This window comes from Suncus etruscus, chromosome 18 (genome assembly GCF_024139225.1).
Source record: "Suncus etruscus isolate mSunEtr1 chromosome 18, mSunEtr1.pri.cur, whole genome shotgun sequence".
NCBI lineage: Eukaryota > Metazoa > Chordata > Mammalia > Eulipotyphla > Soricidae > Suncus > Suncus etruscus.
Genome location: NC_064865.1, coordinates 37,735,503 through 37,752,076, shown reverse-complemented (window position 1 = coordinate 37,752,076; position 16,574 = coordinate 37,735,503). Strand labels below are relative to the sequence as shown.

At 54.3% G+C, this 16,574-nt stretch overlaps 1 protein-coding gene across 1 annotated transcript in view; it reads right to left on the bottom strand.

The window, feature by feature from the left end:
- The window catches only part of ITPR3 (inositol 1,4,5-trisphosphate receptor type 3), a 76,724-nt gene that overhangs the window by 25,181 nt on the left and 34,969 nt on the right, over positions 1–16,574 (bottom strand). The window contains exons 3-20 of the mRNA XM_049765302.1: positions 15,431–15,552; positions 14,309–14,395; positions 13,523–13,681; positions 13,340–13,438; positions 13,124–13,207; positions 10,938–11,084; positions 10,696–10,791; positions 10,234–10,284; positions 9,949–10,091; positions 8,443–8,542; positions 8,159–8,319; positions 7,526–7,667; positions 4,763–4,924; positions 4,090–4,262; positions 3,030–3,149; positions 2,498–2,680; positions 327–578; positions 103–247 (exon numbers count right to left, since the gene is read on the bottom strand). Of these exons, the coding sequence (XP_049621259.1) occupies positions 103–247; positions 327–578; positions 2,498–2,680; positions 3,030–3,149; positions 4,090–4,262; positions 4,763–4,924; positions 7,526–7,667; positions 8,159–8,319; positions 8,443–8,542; positions 9,949–10,091; positions 10,234–10,284; positions 10,696–10,791; positions 10,938–11,084; positions 13,124–13,207; positions 13,340–13,438; positions 13,523–13,681; positions 14,309–14,395; positions 15,431–15,552 (2,426 nt within the window). The remainder of the gene's footprint in view (positions 1–102; positions 248–326; positions 579–2,497; positions 2,681–3,029; positions 3,150–4,089; positions 4,263–4,762; positions 4,925–7,525; positions 7,668–8,158; positions 8,320–8,442; positions 8,543–9,948; positions 10,092–10,233; positions 10,285–10,695; positions 10,792–10,937; positions 11,085–13,123; positions 13,208–13,339; positions 13,439–13,522; positions 13,682–14,308; positions 14,396–15,430; positions 15,553–16,574) is intronic.

Genomic DNA, 16,574 nt, shown 5'->3' with positions numbered 1-16,574 from the left:
GCTAGGAGCACCGTGGGAGGGGACGTCACAGACCAGAGCACCCACCCAAGGGCTCCACTGACACCCAGAATGGAGGCAGCCAGGGCCCATAGGCCGACGCACCTCAAAGGTGAGCTTGTTCTTCTCCTCGTTGGCAAAGGGCACGGCCTCACTGACCACATTGTTGAGGTAGTCCTCTACGAACTCCATGGTGCTGGCAAACTTGTTCTTCTTATCATCCCGCGAGGCGTTGAGGTTGGAATCATAGCTGGGGGTGCAGACGGAGAGATGTAAGGGCTCTGAGGTGTCCCCACCCCAGCCTAGCCCACCTGGCCTGCCCATCTCACTCCTTGATGGTGATGGCCGTGGGAATCTCAGTCCAGAGGCGGGCAAACTTCACGGGAGTGACCAGCTCCTGGGGGTCTCGGTCCACGTGCACATGCAGCATCAGGTGGCAGAAGGAGGCGCGCAGGTCAAAGGGCAGCATCTCGTCAGCCATGCACAGAAAGATGAGCTCAATGCCTAGTTGCTTGGAGATCTCGTGAATGGCCAGGTACTGCCGGTCCAGGCACATGCGGGCAAAGAGCTTCAGCTGGTACCTGCAGAGCAGGGATGGGGGTGAGGGCATGGCATGCAGGCAGCAGAGCCTTAACTGGAGGAGGAATAAGAGTGGAAAAGGGGTGCCCGGAGAGATAGCACAGCCGCGTTTGCCTTGCAAGCAGCCCATCCAGGACCAAAGGTGGTTGGTTCGAATCCTGGTGTCCCATATAGTCCCCCGTGCCTGCCAGGAGCTATTTCTGAGCAGACAGCCAGGAGTAACCCCTGAGCACCGCCGGGTGTGGCCCAAAAACAAAACAAAACAAAACAAAAACCAAATTTAGGGCCGGGCGGTGGCGCTGAAGGTAAGGTGCCTGCCTTGCCTGCGCTAGCCTTGACGGACCGAGGTTCGATCCCCCGGTGTCCCATATGGTCCCCCAAGCCAGGAGCAACTTCTGAGCACATAGCCAGGAGTAACCCCTGAGCGTTACCGGGTGTGGCCCAAAAACCAAAAAAAAAAAAAAAAAAAAAAGAGTGGAAAAGGGGGTGAGGCCAGAGTGATAGCTCAGCAGTAGGGCATTTGCCTTGCAAGCATCTGACCCAGGACAGACCCAGGTTCAATCCCCAGTATCCCAAATGGTCCCTGGAGCCTGCCAGGAGTGATTTCTAAGCTCAGAGCTAGGAATAGACCCTGAGCACCACCAGGTGTGGCCTAAAAACCAAAGTGGAAAACGGGTGGGGCCTGGAGAGATAAAACAGAATGTGGGATGCTTGCCCCACATGCAATTGACTCCTGTTGGATCCTGGAACCCCATATGATTCGCCAAGTCTGCCAGAGTGATTCCTGAGGGCAGAGCTAGTAGTAAGCCCTGAGCATTGTCAGTTGTGTTTTATTTATTAAAAAAAAAAAAAAGAGTCGCAAAGGGCCTTTGCAGCAGTCATTGTAATAGTAGCAGCCTGGAATTAGGAGGATTTGCAAGTCTGGCCTTGCTAAGGAAAATGCTTTCTGGCTCAGCCAGGGCGGGTCATGGGAAGAGGGAGGGCTGAAAAGCTAGGAGAGGAGTCAGGTGAGAGGAAGCACAGCCCAAGGGCACAGAGGGAGGACAGGCTGAGGGGTGGGGGCAGGCTGAGAGAGAGAGAGAGAGAGAGAGAGAGAGAGAGAGAGAGAGAGAGAGAGAGAGAGAGAGAGAGAGAGAGAGAGAGAGAGAGAGAGAGAGAGAGAGAGCAAAAGGAAGATGAACAGCAGATGGAAGGTGCCAGACCAAGATGGCAGAGCTACAGAAAGGAGGTCGGAGGGAAGCTGTGTGTAAACTGCTTCCTGCCCAGAGCCCTGCATCACCCTCCAGAGGGGTGGCATACCTCGCCACTTAAAGGCTATGTGTCTTCAAGCTAGTTCTTTCCCTCTGTGCCTGTTCCCCAACTTGACAAAGAATGAGAACAGTCCCCACTTCACAGAGCTGCAGTGAGGCTTAAAGGAACGAGCGGAGATGAAATGCTCTGACAGTGCCTAGTATTAGAGCGAGCTCCTGCTAGGTAGTATCTAGTGTTCTAACTCGTCACATGTACCATTTGGAGCCAGATTTGGGCTCCTGGAGACCTAAGCTGTCCTGAGCTGGCCTCTGGGCTGCCTGGTGCTATTCAGATGATATAAATGTCCTTCACTCCACTTCCCTCTGAAGGCTGCAAGCCAGCAGAGGCTGGAGCCCACCAGAAGCCGTTAGGGTTTCTTTCAGGGCAGGGATTAGCTGAAGACTCCCAAAAGAAAGCCCTGTAAGACAGGGGAGAGTGGGTCCGGAGCAGTGGCACAAGCGGTAAGGCATCTGCCTTGCACGTGCTAGCCTAGGATGGACCACGGTTCCATCACCCAAGTCAGGAGAAATTTCTGAGTGCATAGCCAGGAGTAACTCGAGTGTCACCGGATGTGGCCAAAAAAACAAAGAAACAAAACAAAACAAAAAAAAGATAGGGAAGAACTGGGCACCTGTAGTAGCTGAGTACATTCTCATCATGGGCATTGCCGGCCCGCGCCTCCTGTGCCAGCTGTCGCACGCTTTTCTCATGATGTTCGTTATTCTTGTCGGTCCAAGTAAGCCAAACCTCCTCCTCTGAGTATTCGATGCTCAGGTACTCGTGGGACTGAGCCATCTCCTTCAGGGGCCGAAGCCTGCAAACCAATGTGGCGCCATCACCCGACGTGAGAGTCAGGCCTTGGACCCTACACCAACAGCTCCCCCAAACGCAGTTCATCTGCCTCCCTGCTGCTTCTGACATGAAACGCAGCTCCAGCCCCGCACTCCACACAGACCTTGAATCTGCGAGCAGGGGCTGCTGCTCATTCTCCTGTATCTCCCCAACTACCACCCTGCTATACTCTGGTTGGGGGCACGTGGTGGATACTGCAGAGACCAGGCCAGATCTAGCTGAGCTCAGTGCGCCCAAGCTCTAAGGCTGTTGGGGAGCCCCCTGTGGGGCGTGGGGGTGTTGTCAGTGGCTGCAGATACCATCTCACTCACTCGGTCTGGATGAGAATGTCACTGTTCTTGGGGTCTAGCACACACTTGCAGATGAGCTCCTGCGTGACGGGGATGGCAATGTGGTTGGACACACACAGGTCCGAGAGGTAGTCCAGGAACCTAAGATGGTGACCGCAGGAGTAAGGCTGGGGCTCCAGGCTCGCCCCCCAAATCCTTCTCCTCAGACTGCAGTATGCCAGCTCCAGGACAATTTGGTGCTCTTAGTCCCTCCCAGAGCATGCTGATGAGTGGGTGGGCTACCAGCTGCCTGGGGTAAGACACCTATGGGTAGCATTTGAGGCAATTGGGGGGGGGGTCCAGATAGGGGCTCTAGGTGTCAGGATAAAGTCAGCAGAAGTACAGGTAAGCTGGAAATATTCAGATGGCTGAATGCAGCTGGGAACTTCACCAGGAAAGGATCAGAAGGGCTATTTAAAGCCACCTGCTTGCCAGATATCTACCCCCTGGCCAGTATTGGGCCCAGTTTGGGAGGAGGCAGACAAGGGGCTTTAAAGGCCAAGGCCACGTGGTGGTTGGCCAAGTGAAGTAGAATTATTTCAACGTTACAGTATTTTAAAAACCAGCTGGGGCAGGAGAGATAGTACAGCTAGCAGGGAGGACATTTGCCTTGCATGTAGCCAACCTGGGCTTGATCCCCAGTATCCCATACAGTTTCTCCATATGGTTTTTCTGAGCCTGCCTAGGAATAATTCCTGAGTGCAGAGCCAGGAGTAAGCCCTGAGTGATGCCAGATGTGACACACACACACAAAGAAAAAATTAGCAGTGGAGGCTTTCACCCCAGGGCAGGTAGGAGGGGCGGGACTGGTGAAAGGGACATGGTTGAAGTAGGTAGGTGTGGCATTGTGGGCTTGGCATAAACAGGTGGAAGGAGCATGTAGGGCTGAACTGGTGGGAGGGCATGGCTGATTGGGTCCACTGGGCCAGTGAATGGGACCTGAGGGGTGGTCGGGCATAGTGCAAGGGGCATGGGTGATGGACACAGTGGGTGGGCCTAGCTGTCTAGGGGGCATAGCTGGTGGGAGGGCCAAAAGGCTCACCTGGGCTCCCGGTTCTTCCGCACCAGGCTGACAAAAGTCTCCACCTCTGTCTTGGTGATGTGCTTCTCCAGGAGCTTGCGGTTGTTGTGCAGGAGGGCAGTGATGGTGTCTTCGGCCAAGATGTCATAGCCAATCTGGGATTGCATCATCCCAAACTGCTTGGCGATGTGCTCCTGAGGGTGGAGGTGGGGCATGAGTCACAGAGAGCTCACCACGGCCCAGAACACTTCCCTAGTCTCAAAGACAGGCATCCCTTGGCCCTTGGAAGGTGGGGGAAGGTCTGGCAGGGAAAGCCAGCTTCGGCAAGAAGAGTGGGTGTATATAAAATAGTTACCTGATCCTGGATCTGTGTCCCACTGAGAAGTCTCAGGGAGGGACCTGCCTGATCTGCCAGGGAGGGCCAGCTAATAATTTAGGGGACCCAGAGGGAAGTGCAACCACAGCACCCTTTTCAGACCTAAGACCAATGCCCCCTGCCCCACACCTAACCTGGCACATCTGAGCCCAGGGTCAGGCTGCACACAGTATCCAGTGCATCCTTAGGACAGAAACAGTGCCTGGCTCACAGCACTTGGCTCGATGTTTTCATAATGAATGAAAGTGAGGGAGGAAGTGACAGGTGGCCAGCAGGGCTGGTGGCATGTCGGTGCTAGGGCAGGTAGGGGGGTGTCACCTGGTTCTTGCGGTAATCCTCCTGGGAGTGGCGGAGCACGCGATAGCACAGGCGGAACATGTGCTGGTAGGGGGCGTTCTTCTGGTCGGACAGCTCCTCCAGCCTCACCAGGGGGCCCTCGCCCCCCTTGTCCCGAAAAGGAGCCTTCAGAATGCCAAAGATCTGGGGAAGCAGGGAAAGTGAGCTGGGATCCCACGACATGTGCCCACACCCCTATCTCTGGGTCGCCAAATCCCAAATCCACACTATCTCTGAATCACCTCGACCAAACCAACTAACACAGAGCTGGCCTGGGACAGCCCTGTCCCTTCTCCCTTCCAGTGAGACTCCTGAAGCAGGCTCAGCCTTGCCTTCCCCCACAGGAATTCTAATCCCAGCTCAAAATCAATGTCTGGCTCAGAGTCTGGTAGAAGAGACAGAGGGTGGCAGCTATGAGGCGCTGAGCAGAGGAGGGTCAGACTGGAGGGAACAGATTAAAAAAGTCAGGCAAAGTGGTCTGAGGTTTCGCTGATGTTGGTTTTTATTTTAATGTATTTCATTTTGTTTTTGATTTTTGGGTCACACCTGGAGATAACTCAGGCGTTACTCATTGCTTTGCAACCAGGAATCACTCCTAGTAGGCTCATGGTACCATATAAAACACTGGGATCGAACCTGGGTCAGTCACCTCTAAGGCAAATTTCTATCACTCCAGCCCTTTATTATTATGATTTTTTTAATTTGGGGGTCACACCCAGTGATGCTCAGAGGTTACTCCTGGCTATGCGCTCAAAAATCGCTCCTGGCTTGGGAGACCATATGGGCTGCCAGGGATCAAACCCAGGTCTGTCCTGGGTCAGCTGCATGCAAGGCAAATGCCCTACCACTGCACCATCACTTCGACCCCCAGCCCTTTATTTCTTTTGTTTGGACAGCCAGGGATCAAACCCAGATTGGCCACATGCAAAGTAAATGCCCTTCCTATCGTGCTATAGTTCTGAACCATCCCACCCCTCTTCTTAAAGCATTTTAATGCAATAACAAAAAAATGTTCAAAGAAGCAGTGGGGTAGTGGGAGGTGAAAAAAATGTTCTAGAGGATTCTGTGCAATAGTACAGTGAATAGCATAGTTGCCTTGCAGCTGACCTGGGTTCAGTCTCTTGAGCACTATTAGGCGTAATTCCTGAGCACAAAGCCAGGAATAAAACCTGAGCTCTGCCAGGTGCATCTCCCTCCAAAAAAATGTTCTAAAACAGACCAAAAGTATAGAACCAACGAGAGGGAGGGGGCGGAGTGATAGCACAGCGGCGTTTGCCTTGCAAGCAGCCAACCCAGGACTTAAGGTTGTTGATTCGAATCCCGGCGTCCCATGTGGTCCCCGGTGCCTGCCAGGAGCTATTTCTGAGCAGACAGCCAGGAGTAACCCCTGAGCACCGCCGGGTGTAGCCCAAAAACCGAAAGAAAAAAAAAAGAAAAAGAGAGAGAGAGAGAGAGAGAGAGAGAGAGAGAGAGAGAGAGAGAGAGAGAGAGAGAGGGAGATCCTAAGTTGGATCCTTATTCAAAATAATAAATTAAAACAAGTGGTTTTCGGGGCGAAGCCAGGTGCGATTTCTGATGTAGCTAGCCAGGAGTAATCCCTGTTCATAGCCGGGTGTAGCCAAAAAATTCAAAACAAAAATAAGATCTTAAAAAGGATCTTTGAGGGGCCCGAGAAGATAGCACAGCACAGAGGACAGGGACAGCGGTAAGGTGTTTGTCTTGCACACAGCTGATTCAGGATGGATAGTGGTTCGAATCCCAGCATCCCATATGGTCCCCGAGCCTGCCAGGAGCTATTTCTGAGTGCAGAGTCAAGATTAACTCCTGAGTGCCTCTGGGTGTGACCCAAAACAAACAAGCAAAAGAGTTTAAGAAAAAAAGTTGCTTTTTTAGGCCAGGGGATGTGGTTTAGTAGTTAGTAGAGCATGTGGCTAGCATGTGTGTGTGTGTGTGTGTGAGGTTCTGGGTAGATTCCCCGGCATGGTATGGCATGGCATGATGCCCAGCACCACAACCTTTTTTAAGCACACATTCTGGCCCTGACATTCTGAGCTCAGACCCCCAGCCTGCTATTTCCTAGGCCTGAGCATTGAGCCCATTATTCCAATCACTGTGCCTCAGTTTCCCCAGGGGTGAAATGGAGATAATAACAGCACCTTTCCCAAGTCAGAGGACCAAATCAGTGACAGATACAGGCTACTTATGATGGTGCCTGGCACCTGGGAAAGGCTGGATAAACTTTACTTAAGTAATGTAGCTGGAGCTATAGTATAGCAGGTAGGGTATTTTCCTTGCACACAGATGACCCGGGTTCAAGCCTCAGCATCCCATATGATCCTGCAAGAATTGCCAGGAGTAACTTCTGGATACAGAGCCAGAAAGAACCCAGGAGCACCACCAGGTGTGACCCAAAAATAAAAACAAAAAAAGAGTTGATACGGGGGCTGGAGAGATAGCACAACAGGTAGAGTGCTGGCTTGCATGTAGTTGGTTGACCTGGGCTTGAACCCTGGTACCCCAAATGGTCCCTAGTCCAGGCAGGAGTGATCTCTGAGTGAAGAGCCAGGAGTAAGGCCTGAATACCACTGGCTGTGGCCCCCAAACAAAATTTAAAAAGAAATGATAAGCTGTGTTAGGGTGGTGACAGGGGTGGTAGAGACGGGTACTCTCAGGTTCATTGCTGATCCTAGTCCTGCCCACCTCACCAATGCCCATAGGCCTGCCCTCCCTCCTCTGCCCAGGCACCTGCTTGAGGATGTTTTGTTCCCGCATGAGCTTCTGCCGCTCGCGGTTGGGCTTGGTGACCATAATGTCCAGCACATTCTGTCCATTGTTGGGGACGTCACTGACGAAGAATACCAGGTCCTCCAGCAGCTGAATGACAAACCTTGAAGAACCAAATCGAAATGATGGGCATGAGTGCCACCATCCCAGTGCAGATGGCCCAGCCCCACAGTTTGCTCTCGGGATACCCTTCTGCTGTGGGAGCCCAGGCAGCCTCCAGAATCCAGCTTCACCTGTCCAAATATGCCCCTGCCAGGTTCCCCAATGCCCCTTGAAAGAACCAGGACACCCCCATGGAAAAGAGCAAGGCAGGTGTCTGCAGCGAAGGGATCTATGTTGGCAGCCAAACTCCTCAGAAGAGCTGTGTGACCTCAGCAAGTCTCCTAAACTCTCTGAGCCTTGGTGCCCTTGTCAGTAAAGCAGGGAACATGATGGCTCCCGCCATCAGTTCTGAGGCTGTGAGAGCATCGAAGTGGGAACCCAGGGTGAGTCCCACAAAGACAGTTCCTGCATGTATCCCCAGCACAGGTGCTGCCTGAAGCCCTATAACTCCTGCCTAGGAGACCCCTGGAGCGTAGCCTTGCTCAAGCCCACCTGCGATCATTCTGGCTGATGAAGCCTTCATTGAGCTTCTCCACGGCACTGGCCAGCATGGAACTGGCATCGTTGGCAAAATCCAGGTCTCGGATCTCCGAAACAGGCACCGACACAATGGCGAAGGCCTCTTTGTCCTCCTTGGTGGAGCAAGTGCCGAGCTGCGGGTGTAGAGGTCAGCAGGTCGCTCAGGGAAGCACTGGGCCAGCTCTGCAACCCCAGAACCAGGCCCTGAACCCCTTCACCATGCCTCTCCCCAGTCTGGACCCTGCCCTGGGCCGAACCATGAGCCGGATAGGCCGCTCCTCATCCACATCAATGGGCACGTTGGTGCTCTGGATCCACGTGTTGGTGCAGAGGTGGCGCAGCCGTACGTAGGAGTTCCTACAGGGGTGATGGAGACCCTCAGTGTCTTGCATCCATAAGGTTTGGCCCTCCCCATCTCCACCTGACTCAATCTAGTGGCGCCTGGGGCAGGAGAGCCACTGGCCCAGCCAACACACCAACACACCAACATGCCAACACGCCAACATGCGGGTTCTGTGCTCTGCCCTGCTCTCACCACTCTCGCTGCCTCACCACCCTCCCCAAACCCACAGCTCTCCAAATGCCAGGCATGTTTGTAAACTTGGGACCCAATTCATTTGGACAAATGAGGCTATTTAGACTACTTATCCCATTTAGTGTCAAGCTGCTTGCGTTCCGCCGCAGAAATACTCAGTGGCTTTGATTATGAAATATAATTACACTTCTGAATTGAAAACCACTCAGCATCGAAAACAAGCCAGCCCTCCCCCCCCACACCCCACTTCAAATTTCAGGTGAGGAACCTGAGCCTGGAGTAACTCTGAGCATTCTCTTGGGGGCCCTGCTGGTAGGCAGATGAGAGACTTCACAGAAGAGGAAATGGGGTAAGGTGACAAGAGGGAGAGACTTGAAGCGACAGCACTAGGAAAGCTGAAAGTGGGTAGACACCTGGGACCTCTTTGCGAGGGACAGATTTTGCATTTGGAGCCACACTAAGGGGCTACTCCTGCTCTTTGCTTGGGGGGGGGTGTTGTTTCCATCTCAGGAGTGCTCAGGGAATGTTGCAGTGCCGGAAAACAAACTAGAGTCAGCCTCATGCAAGACCTAAAATCCTGCAGTCTCACCAGTCTCCTCAGCTGGGGGATGTTTTGATGTTACATCTTTTTTTTTTTTTTTTTTGGGCCACACCCGGTAACGCTCAGGGGTTACTCCTGGCTATGCGCTCAGAAGTCGCTCCTGGCTTGGGGGACCATATGGGACGCCGGGGGATAAAACCGCGGTCCGTCTCCTAGGCTAGCGCAGGTAAGGCAGGCACCTTACCTCCAGCGCCACCGCCCGGCCCTTGATGTTACATCTTTAAGATTGGAGGCTCTCCAGGGTCATGGGGTCCCCCATGCAAACCCAGACAAACCGTCCTATGCCTGAGCTCCAGATCATCTGGGAGCACCTAACACAGTCATTCGAAACCTAAACACTGACACAAGTAGTATCCAGCAGGAAATACCCAAGATGCAGCACCCAGGATACAGCACTCAGCAGCAAGTTCCCAGGACATAGCGCCCAGGAAGTTGCAGACCGGCAGGAAATGCCAGGCCAGCACAAGGCAAAGGTTACTGGTAATCAGCTGCCCCTGGGCCTCAGAGCTCTGTCCACAAACAGTTTGCTCTGCAGGTCCTGGGACCTAAGAAACCCGTAGGACAGAGGAGAGGGGGAACAAGGAATCTAAGCATAGGGATCAGCTGTGCACTCCAGCCCACACCCACCGGGGCACGAAGGAGTCAGTCTTCTGCAGTGTGGTGGGGTCCAGCTCAAAGAGGGACGCGATGTCGTTGCCATGGGGAACTGCCACCAGCCTGTACTTGATCTTCTCCCCAGCGTTGCGGCGCCCTGTGCGGCCCTGGGCACTCTAGGGTAAGGATCCCATCCAGGCAGGTGATCACCAAGGATCCCACCTGAGCCACCTTCTCCCTCTAGACACCTGAGGAGTCCAAACCGACACCCCACTCTGGCATGACTCAGACCTCCCTTCCCAGGACCCTGGTCCTCACCGCTCCTGCTGCTTTGGGCTCAGAGGCCTCCCCTTTGTAGCTGGGGTTCTCCTGGAACAGAGATGCAAGATGTTCACGAGCAACTGGATGCCACCCACAAGACCCCCACCTCAAGCAAACTCTACTGCATAGGGCTGATCCACTCCCCAAATCCCACATATCTACAGTCACCAACGAGCACTTCAGGCTCTATCTTCCACATATGAGCCCCTTGCCCCAACACACAGAAACCCAGCATGCAGGGAAAGCATCCCAAGAGCTCTGAGCTTCGCTCACCGCTACCCTGCAGAGTCTTGAGCAGCTCCCAGCTCCCCATGGCACCCAGGACTACCCAGGAGGCATTTTCACAGCCAAGGAACATCTGTGGCCTAACTGCATGCAGACAAGCAGCAACCAGCGCACACGTAATCCAGTGTATGGCAGCATGTGTGAACATGCAGACAACCCCACTTCCCCACTCACCTCAGCAGCCAGGTAGTTGCCCGTAGCCAGGTGCTTGAAGCGGTACAGGCCGTTCCAGTGACCAGCACCTCCCCGGCAGGGGTCATGGTGGACCACCTGGGAAGGAGTGCAGGGTTGAGGGCTAGAAGGGACAGTCGGAACCTAGCGAGGTGTGAGACTTTGTTCCCCACCCATCCCAGAGCGCCAGGGGGGGGAAAATAGGGCAGGAGGGGGAAGGTTGGACCCCAGAAGCAGGCTCTGACCTCCACCTCCCAAAGGGCGTTGGAGCTGGTGGCTGAGGTGGCCGACTGGCGCAGCGTGGTGCGTAGAAAGACCTGCAGTTTCCCTCTGTACTCGTCACACGTCAGGAACTTCTCCTGCTCCGCATGGAACAGCCGCACCACGTCCCCCTGCATGTGGGAATATGGGTTCAGATGGGCCCAGAACCTGGTCCTTCACGTCATTCCAGATGTGAGGCAGACAGAGGGCAGGTGGGACCAGGACCCTCGGCCCAGACCCCCGACCCAGAGCCTCCAGATCCTGAGGCAGGACAGAGTCCACCATGTCTGCACCAACATCCTGTCCTGAACCCCATCCTCATCCTCCATCTTTAAAGGCCACTCTGAGATCACCCACTCCCTGCAGGCAAAAGAGCTCGCCAGCTCTGGGTGCCCATCGGCACGGGCTGAATAGGGGTGCTCTGGCCATTTATTCTGCTCCCCGCTAGACAGAAACTACTGTAAGTTTACAGGAACTATGGTCTGTTCTCCCCTTCTTGTTGGTTTGGTTTGGATCTGGGGGACCATATGTTTCCAGAGAATAAACCCCATCCTCACATATGCAAACCCTGTGCTCCAGCCTCTGCTCCCCATCTTCCCTCATCTCTACCACTTTGGACATAGAGAACACAGGGGCTCTACTCTCTCTCCCAAGCTGTGTGAGTGTGTGGAAGTCCCTGCATGTCTCTGGACCTTGCTGTTCTTTTGTACAACAGGACAGCTGTGCACTCCCCAGGAACACAGTGAGGACAGTCCCCTGGACTATGTGGAGAACCGCACATTTCCCACACGCCTCCATCTCCATCTGCTCTCCACCTGCGTGAGCACTTCCCAGAAACAATCTGCCCTAATCCTTGCACAAACACTCTGGGGAGGCACACCATTGTCCTCATTTATCCAGGAGGAAGAACTCTAGGTGGGGAAAGTGCCTACCAAGGACCCCCAGAGCGAGTGATGGGTGGGACATGCGTGTGTGCAACTGGACGGCCTCAGGACCTACATGCTCATGAGGATACTGTTTGTCCTTCTGTCCTGCGCAGACACCAAGCACCAGACAACATAGCTGAGTGCCTGCCAGAGCGAGGAAATGAGCGAGTGACAGGGCCAGAAGACCCAGCGCCTTTTGAATGACGGGACCAGGGAATGAATCCGTGAATGTATGCACAGGGTCAGTCACGGGGCAGAGCCAAGTGACGGCTGAAGAATGAAGGAATACAGGAAAGCAGTTACAGTGGCTGCATTACTGGGGGGGGGTGGGACAAAGCTGGGGGCAGGTCCTTCCCACACTGTCTAATCTCGGCAGGACAGCCCTGCCCTTCCGTTTCCAAGTGCAGCGGCAGAACTGGGGTGGGAACGTGTCACTTGAAAAGGTTTCTGGGAGGCTGTGGGGTGGCCCCCGGCGGGCGCGGCTGTCAGGGAAGGCATCTGATGGAGTGTGTCGGCACAGGAAACACGGGGTGTCTGGGGGGCCGGCAGAGGAGGGAGGGGAGTAGCCGAGAAAGGCCAAGGTGACAGAACAGTCTGACAGAGTAGCAGGCAGGGCTAGATAGGGGACACAGCAGCTTGGGCTGAAGGTTTAGGGGAAACAGGGGCTTCAGGCACCTGAAACCTGAGGCTGGTCTGCACAGCAGGTGGATGGACCCCACTGGCTGAGGAGCCCCAGCCCCAACCCTCACATGGTCCCATGGCAGGGTCCATCCCCTGCAGCCCCATTCAAGGAGCCTTTGAAACTGTCCCCTTTCCCTGCGTATGATTATCAGGGTTCTCTAAGAGTCTCCTGAGCACCCCACAAACTCTGAAGGCTCCCTACAAAGTCCATCTGGATCATCCGGCTTCCCCCCATATCTCATGTTATCCATAGGGTGGGAGCCGTCAAGATCCTGGGGGTGGGAGGCATAGTGGAGAGGAAGGAGTGCTCACGGGATGTGGGGGGATGGAGACCTCCAATCGTCTGAAACCCCCATAGTGAGAGAAAATGACACCAATAATCAGGAAGTAGGTTTTGAGGCTGGAGAGGAGATGGGACTAAGGGGCTGAGGGATGCCCTGTTGGGGAGGCTGAGCCAGAGAAGGGGTGTCTGGAGTAGAGGCAGAACTGGGGACCAGCTGGATCTTGCAGGTGAGGAGGCAGGTGGACATGTGGATATGTGGCCAGCGGGCTTCCGTCCTCACCCCTTTCAACACTTCCTCCAGGTGGTCCCGGAACTGCATGAACAGGTTGATCTTCCAGCTGGTGCTGCAATTCACCGAGTTGACCTGTGCAGGGCAGAGACCATGATGCCACTTGGGGCACAGGGCAGGAAGGCCAGGGTGTGGGGTCACACACTCGTAGGAAGGCCAGGAGCGGACGTGGGGCCGGAGGGCAGCAGCAGGAGGGGCGGCACTCACCTCCTTGCAGCCGGCGTTGTCGTTGAGCTCGTAATTACTGGCGTGCAGAGGCTGGCCAGCGTTGACAGGGTTCAGGATCACCTTGTCACCGACGACCACCTACCGGGACAGTTCGGATAGATGTGATGGAGCAGTCTCCGGGAACCAGTCTTCTACCCGCCACCACCTTAGACCCCAACGCACATTATCTCCATTGCTCCGAAGCTTCCAGAAAGGCTGGATGAAGAGCCAAGAGCCCTCGTTGCCCGTGGCGTCCAGTGTCACCCGCATGGCGTTCTTCTCTAGCAGTGCTGGCAACCGCTTGTTCACCGTCAGGTATTTGTTGCTCTTCATGTGCAGCAGCTAGGGGTGGGCAGGGCGAGAGGAGGGGGCACCAGGCCGCAGGACATTAGCCACTAAGCATGGGAGCACTGAGGGGGGTCTCTAGGATCTGGGTCTCAGCTTGTCACTCACAAGGTCAGACACAAACTGGCATTCAGTCACTCGCACAGTCACACAAGATCGATCCCATTTGTCCTGTGGAGCCTCACAAGCAGTGCTCAGGAGGGGCCCAAGTGGGCCCTGTGATGCCAGCCGTGCACCCAGGCCTCAAGATTTGCACCCAAGGGGCTGGAGAGATAGCACAGCGGTAGGGCATTTGCCTTGCATGCAGCCGACCCAAGAGGAACCCGGTTCGATTTCTGGTACCCCATATGGTCCCCCAGCCTGCCGGGGGCGATTTCTGAGTGTAGCATCAGGAATAACCCCTGAGTGCTGCTGGGTGTGACCCAGAAGCCAATCAACCAATCAATCATCAATAAAGTTTAAAACAAAAAGATTTTTCACCCAAACCCCAGATCTTCAGAAACCACTGGCAACTGCCATGCTGCAAACACCTGGGGGAACCCAGCCCCTCAAGACACACACGGCAGCAGTACTCTGGAGCACTCCCATCCCAAGACCTGCTCAGTGCCTGTCTGTCCACCGCACCTGGATCACGCTGCCGTACTTCACCACGTCTCCGTGCACTTTCTTGTTCTCTGTATCATTCTGCTTCTGCTCCATCTGTGCCGCATGCTGCTTGAACAAAGGGGTGTGTGTGTGGGGGGGGGTTTTCAAGTCCTGAATACCCCCCAAGCTAGAGGACTGGGCTGGGGCCCTGTGCTCTGCCCAGACAGCACCCAGGAGGAAAGTAGTGCCACTGCCTCCCAGCGACCCGGTGCCCCCAGGCTTTATCCTGCACAGATCATGTGCCCAGTCTTTCCCAGAGCAGGTGAGAGCACCCCACCCTGGGGACACTGGAACATGGAGGAGTGACCAGGGGCCCTTCCTGATCATTCACTTAAAGGCAGATTGCAGGGGATGCTGAGGGGTTTCTCCTGAGTTTGGAACCTTTGTGTTCAAGGGACCAAAGTGAGCCAAAGGCCAGGGGCCCTCCAGGACTTTCTGCCAATTCCCAGGGGCTTCAAACAGGCCAACCCCCCTTGGGGTTACTGGCTCTAATTCTGCCAACTGGGGCCAAGAAGGTGGCGCTAGAGGTAAGATGTCTGCCTTGCAAGCGCTAGCGTAGGACGGACCATGGTTCTATCCCCCGGTGTCCCATATGGTCCTCCCCAAGCCAGGAGCGATTTCTGAGCTCATAGCCAGGAGTAACCCCTGAGCGTCAAACAGGTATGGCCCAAAAACCAAAAACCAAAATTCTGCCAACTGTGCTGAGGAGTCTAGTTCCCTGGGGTCAGTGTGTGAATCCACGGACAGCTGCTTGGGATTAGAGTCTAGCTGAGTAGCTCAGGGCACTGCTGCCTGGGACACAGGCTATTCACTGAGCCATGTACCCAGTGGTAACTGTGCCAGGTTGAGGCAGGGACCCCAACACCCCACCACCTGCCTCCAGCACACTAATGATTCCCACATGAGCACGCACATCAAAACCAAACACACACACACCATCTCCCGCACATACCCACCTCCTGTGCACACACACACACACACACACAATTTCCTGCACACACATGGTGCCTCCCATGTCCTGCATACAGGCACGTACACACCTCATCTCCTGCACACACATAGACACAAACAGACACACACACACACCCCTCCCACATGCACCTGAAGCTTCTGCAGCAGCACCACATCTGCAATCTTCTCCTTGTCCTGCTTGCTCTGCTTGGCCTTCCAGTACTGCTTCTGTGCTGAGTAGCGGTTCATGGGGCATACCTTGAAGAGGCAGTCTAGGTGGACAAGGAAATTCTGCTCAGTCCCCAGAAAACTTGAAGTTCAATCTCCATTCCAGAGACCTGTCTCATCAGGGTATAACCTGAAAGGTATACCCTGGGCTACACACACACACACACACACACACAAACACACACACACACACACACATACACACACATGCACACGCACACACATACACACACACAGTGTTCTCTCTTGAACATGACTTTCTCTCTCATCCTAGACCATTTTCTAATAAATTCCTTTTTGGGGGGCCAGAGAGATAGCATGGAGGTAGGGCATTTGCCTTGCATGCAGAAGGATAATAGTTCGAATCCCAGCATCCCATATGGTCCCCCGGGCCTGCCAGGAGCAATTTCTAAGCGTAGAGCCAGGAGTAACCCTTGAGTGCTGCCAGGAGTGACCCAAAAAAACAAAAAATTCTTTTTTTATTTTGTTTGTTTGTTTTGGCTTTTGGTTTTTGGGTCACACCCGGCAGCGCTGAGGGATTACTCCTGGCTCTACACTCAGAAATCGCTCCTGGCAGGCTCGGGGGACCATATGGGATGCTGGGATTTGAACTACCATCCTTCTGCGTCTAAGGCAAATGCCCTGCCGCTGTGCTAACTCGTCAGCCCCTTTTTTTATTTTTTAGTTTTGTGCCACACCAGACCATGCTCAGGGTTAGTCCGGGCTCTGCACTCAGAAATTGCTCCTGGCAAACTCGGGGGACCATATGGGATGCCAGGGATTGAACCCAGGTCTGTTCCTGGTCAGCCCCATGTGAGGCAAATAGCTTACTGCTTTGTTATCACTCCAGCCCCTCTAATACAAATTTTTTTCTTTTTCTTTTCTTTTTTTTTTTCTTTTTTTTTTTTTTCTTTTTGGTTTTTGGGTCACACACGGCAATGCTCAGGGGTTATTCCTGGCTCTATGCTCAGAAATCGCCCCCCGCAGGCTCGGGGAACCATATGGGATGCCGGGATTCGAACCAGCGACCTTCCACATGCAACGCAAACGCCTTACCGCTGTGCTA